The sequence below is a fragment of the Microcaecilia unicolor genome, chromosome 6 (genome assembly GCF_901765095.1).
Source record: "Microcaecilia unicolor chromosome 6, aMicUni1.1, whole genome shotgun sequence".
Classification (NCBI taxonomy): Eukaryota; Metazoa; Chordata; class Amphibia; order Gymnophiona; family Siphonopidae; genus Microcaecilia; species Microcaecilia unicolor.
Window position 1 is genome coordinate 337,166,871 of NC_044036.1, and position 3,849 is coordinate 337,170,719.

A 3,849-nucleotide genomic window follows, 5' to 3' on the forward strand; every position below is an offset into this window, starting at 1 on the left:
TTCCATGTAGAATCTCCAATAGTATCTATTTTATTTTTGTTACATTTGTACCCTGTGCTTTCCCATCATGGCAGGCTCAATGCGGCTTACATGGGGCAATGAAGGGTTAAGTGACTTGCCCAGAGTCACAAGGAGCTGCCTGTGCCTGAAGTGGGAATCCAATGCTTTTATTTCAAGAGTTATAAAGATCTGACACCTCAGTAGGAGAACAGAACTAGCCAGTGGTATAAAGGCACATAAGAACATGTAACAAAATAAAAATCCATAGTTTTTTTTTAAGAGGGGAGGGAGGTCTACATATGTGTGGAAACGACAGATGAGGCAGGATCTCATGGCAAAGCTAGGATGCATGAATCTTGTCTTGCAACACTGAGCTATCTGTTTGATAATGCATGTATCTTTGGGGGATATGGGGGGGGGGGGGGGAGAGAGATGTGGAAAATGTATTCATTTATTGGGATTTATCAACTTCCTTTATGAAAAGAGTCACCCAAGGGTGTACAGCAGGTACAATTTAACATGAAACTTACAATTTTGTTAGTAAAAACGACCCAGTAGAAACGTTAACACAGGAAAAAAAGGAAAACTTGAAAAAAAGCAAACAAACCTAATCATAGGACTACCACGAATCGGGCTCAAAAACAGCCCTGCAATTCAAATACCAGAGAGACAATCTGATGGAGTAGCTACTAATACACCAAGTAAGTTAAAAGGAGATGATTAGTCCGTATTGATAAGGAAGTTGGGTTCTGCAAGCAGCGTGCAAAGCGGTGACGCAGGCTGGATGCTGGAGGGGTGGGTGGAAGTGCATCGGAGAAGCCACTTTAAAGGCTCCTTTGCAGTCAGCTCCATCTGTGTGTGAGCTGCCAGAGCTGCTGGCGGAGCTCCTTCCTTCCTCCCTGCTCATCCCAAACCCTCCAAGAAGTCTGCCTGCTATGCAGGGCTCTCTTCCCTTTGGATTCTTGCCTTTTTTTCCCCCCAGGGAAGGTCAGTTCTTCTACCTGCAGCCGGAGGAGCATCGGGGAAGTCAAACGTAAGTGTGCGTTTTGTGATTTATATCCGTGCACAATCCTTGCAAAGTGCCAGCTACAGGTGAAAACTTCTCCAGGGGAGGCCCGGAGAGTCTGTGCTGGTCACTTTCACCGTTTTTTTAAGAGAGGGAAGGGGAAGGTTGTCGAAGTGGGGATTTTCCAGAGCAGGATCCTTTCCCTTGCTCCCCAGATGGCTGCTGTGCTCGCTCAGCCTCCCCTAGGTGCAGTGCCAGCCAGTGTCTTAGAAAGCAACATCTGGAAGAAGAAACCAGGCTCCAGCTTTTGTAATGAAAACTGAAAACTGCTCCCAGGGTTTACCCACAACGTTCCCTGCAAAAGTTCACACAGCAGCTGTTCTCAACCAATATATGGTGTGGGGGTTTTGGTTTTTTTTTTGCTTTTGTGTTAGATTTTTTTTGAGGGGGGGGGGGGGCTGTAAGAAAACACCTGCCTAGAGGGAAATTGAAATTGAATAGGGAGTTTCCCCTCAAATTCACAGCTACAATGTGAAATCTCAGTTGAGCCTCAGACTGATTTGAAATCCAGATTAATTGGCAAATATTCGTCTCTTATCCTGTGAAATTTTTGAAGGGGTCTTACAAGTGGTTAAGAGTCTTTCGGGAGCTGCTGAAGGCTAAAAGAAAGACGCTTCAATTATTCTACCAAAAAAATGACATTCAAATTCGTATTAAGGCAAGCATTTCTGTAATGTTCAAAAATCTATAAAAACCCAATGCTATAAAGTGTACATAGAAAAGAGTGAAATGAAAACCCTTAATTCATCTGAATAGCATTTTCTAGCAGAAATGACTGAGTTAAGTTGCCTTGTCAAAGTCTAGTAAATTGCAATAGACCAAAAGGGTGTTTGTATTGTAAAATGAAAATTTGCTTTTATAGGACACATTTTAAATTAATAATCTTAATCTTTAAATACCACAGTCAGGGCAGAGCTGCATGGTATACAGATGAATCGAATCAGTGCCATGCAAGTAACAGTGAGTGAGGGGAGCCCCTTCTATGCCCCCCTCCAATAAATTAATCCTAATCCAACACCAAAATATAAGGTTTTTTTTTTTTAACTTTGTTGCATAAATCAAGTGAATTCTTGCTTTGTCCTTGGTTTATCTCCTAGATGCTGAACACCCCAGATCCCGTGAGTCGTTAAACATGAAAACCTCATTTGCTTAATTTAAAAAGGAGAAATCATGGAGCTGGACTACACAGAACTGGCAAACAGCACGGAATTATGGTTTGCCTCAGCACCTCAGTTTGATCATTTTTCCACCGGGGTGCCCAGCAATGCTTCCCAGAATGCCACAGGCATCCACTTTGACATGACCAGTAATGCCATCCTCACCTTCATCTACTTTGTGGTGTGCATCGTAGGACTGGGTGGCAACACCCTGGTCATATATGTCATTTTACGCTACGCCAAGATGAAAACCATCACCAACATCTACATCCTGAACTTGGCCATAGCAGATGAGCTGTTATGCTTGGACTGCCCTTTCTCGCCATGCAGGTGGCGCTGGTCCATTGGCCCTTTGGCAAAGCTATCTGTAGGATTGTTATAACGGTGGATGGGATTAATCAGTTCACCAGCATTTTCTGCTTGACCGTCATGAGCATAGACAGGTACCTGGCTGTGGTCCACCCTATCAAGTCTGCCAAGTGGAGAAGACCGAGAACAGCCAAACTGGTCAACGCTGCTGTTTGGATCATTTCTCTGTTTGTTATCATGCCCATTATGATTTATGCTGACATCCAAAATCGGAATGGACGAATCAGCTGTACAATCACATGGCCGGGCGAATCCTGGTACACAGGGTTCATCATTTATGCCTTCATCATGGGCTTTCTGGTGCCTCTCAGTATCATTTGCCTCTGTTATTTATTTATCATCATTAAGGTGAAATCATCTGGCATCAGAGTTGGCTCTTCAAAGAGGAAAAGGTCCGAGAAGAAGGTCACCCGGATGGTTTCCATAGTTGTCGCCGTCTTTATCTTCTGCTGGCTCCCTTTCTACATTTTTAATGTCACCTCGGTCTCCATCTCCATTGTAGCCACCCCAGTCCTGAAGGGCATGTGGGACTTTGTGGTCGTGCTGAGCTATGCCAACAGTTGTGCCAATCCCATCCTCTACGCCTTCTTGTCCGAGAACTTCAAGAAGAGCTTTCAGAATGTCCTCTGCCTCGTCAGGGTGAGCGGGATGGATGACGCAGATCGAAGCGACAGCAAGCAGGACAAGTCGAGACTCAACGAAACCACGGAAACGCAACGGACTCTGCTCAACGGGGATCTTCAGACAAGCATGTGAGGACCAGTGGGGATTTGCTATTCCAAAGCATCGCCACTTCTGTCCAGTTGCTTATCACAGGCTTCTTTATATACTTGACTTGACAGATGGTTCAGTGTAATCATGTCAGCTCTGCTCCCCTGCTCCTCAGCTAGATGACTTTAATGCCTAGGGACCTTTCCCATGTCATGTCACAGAAGAGAATGAACTCGGAGGAAGCATGTGAACGTGTGTACGTGTGAGCGTGTGTTTGCATATAAACATTATTATTTGCGTATACCGACTCTCATACAAAATTATTAGCCTGTGATGTCAGGATGGTTGCCTCAGCGGTGGAGTAGCCTAATGGTTAGAGCAGTGGGCTGAGCCCCAGGGGAGCCTGGTTCAAATCCCAGGGACGCTTCTTGTGATCTTGGGCAAGTCACTTAACCCATTCATTGCCTCAGGTACAAATTGAGATTGTAAGCCTTCCGGGGGGCAGGAAAATGCCTAGTGTACCTGAATGCAATTCACCTTGAGCTA

The 3,849-nt window shown here is 44.9% G+C and overlaps 1 protein-coding gene across 1 annotated transcript; it reads left to right on the plus strand.

Annotated features, from left to right (window-relative positions):
* Positions 1-947: 947 nt before the first annotated feature.
* LOC115472395 (somatostatin receptor type 2-like) lies at positions 948-3,467 on the plus strand. The gene is given in 3 exon segments (XM_030206666.1): positions 948-1,033; positions 2,164-2,519; positions 2,522-3,467. Coding segments are annotated over 2 exon segments (1,110 nt in total). The 5' UTR covers positions 948-1,033; positions 2,164-2,236; the 3' UTR covers positions 3,349-3,467.
* The last annotated feature ends 382 nt before the right edge of the window (positions 3,468-3,849 follow it).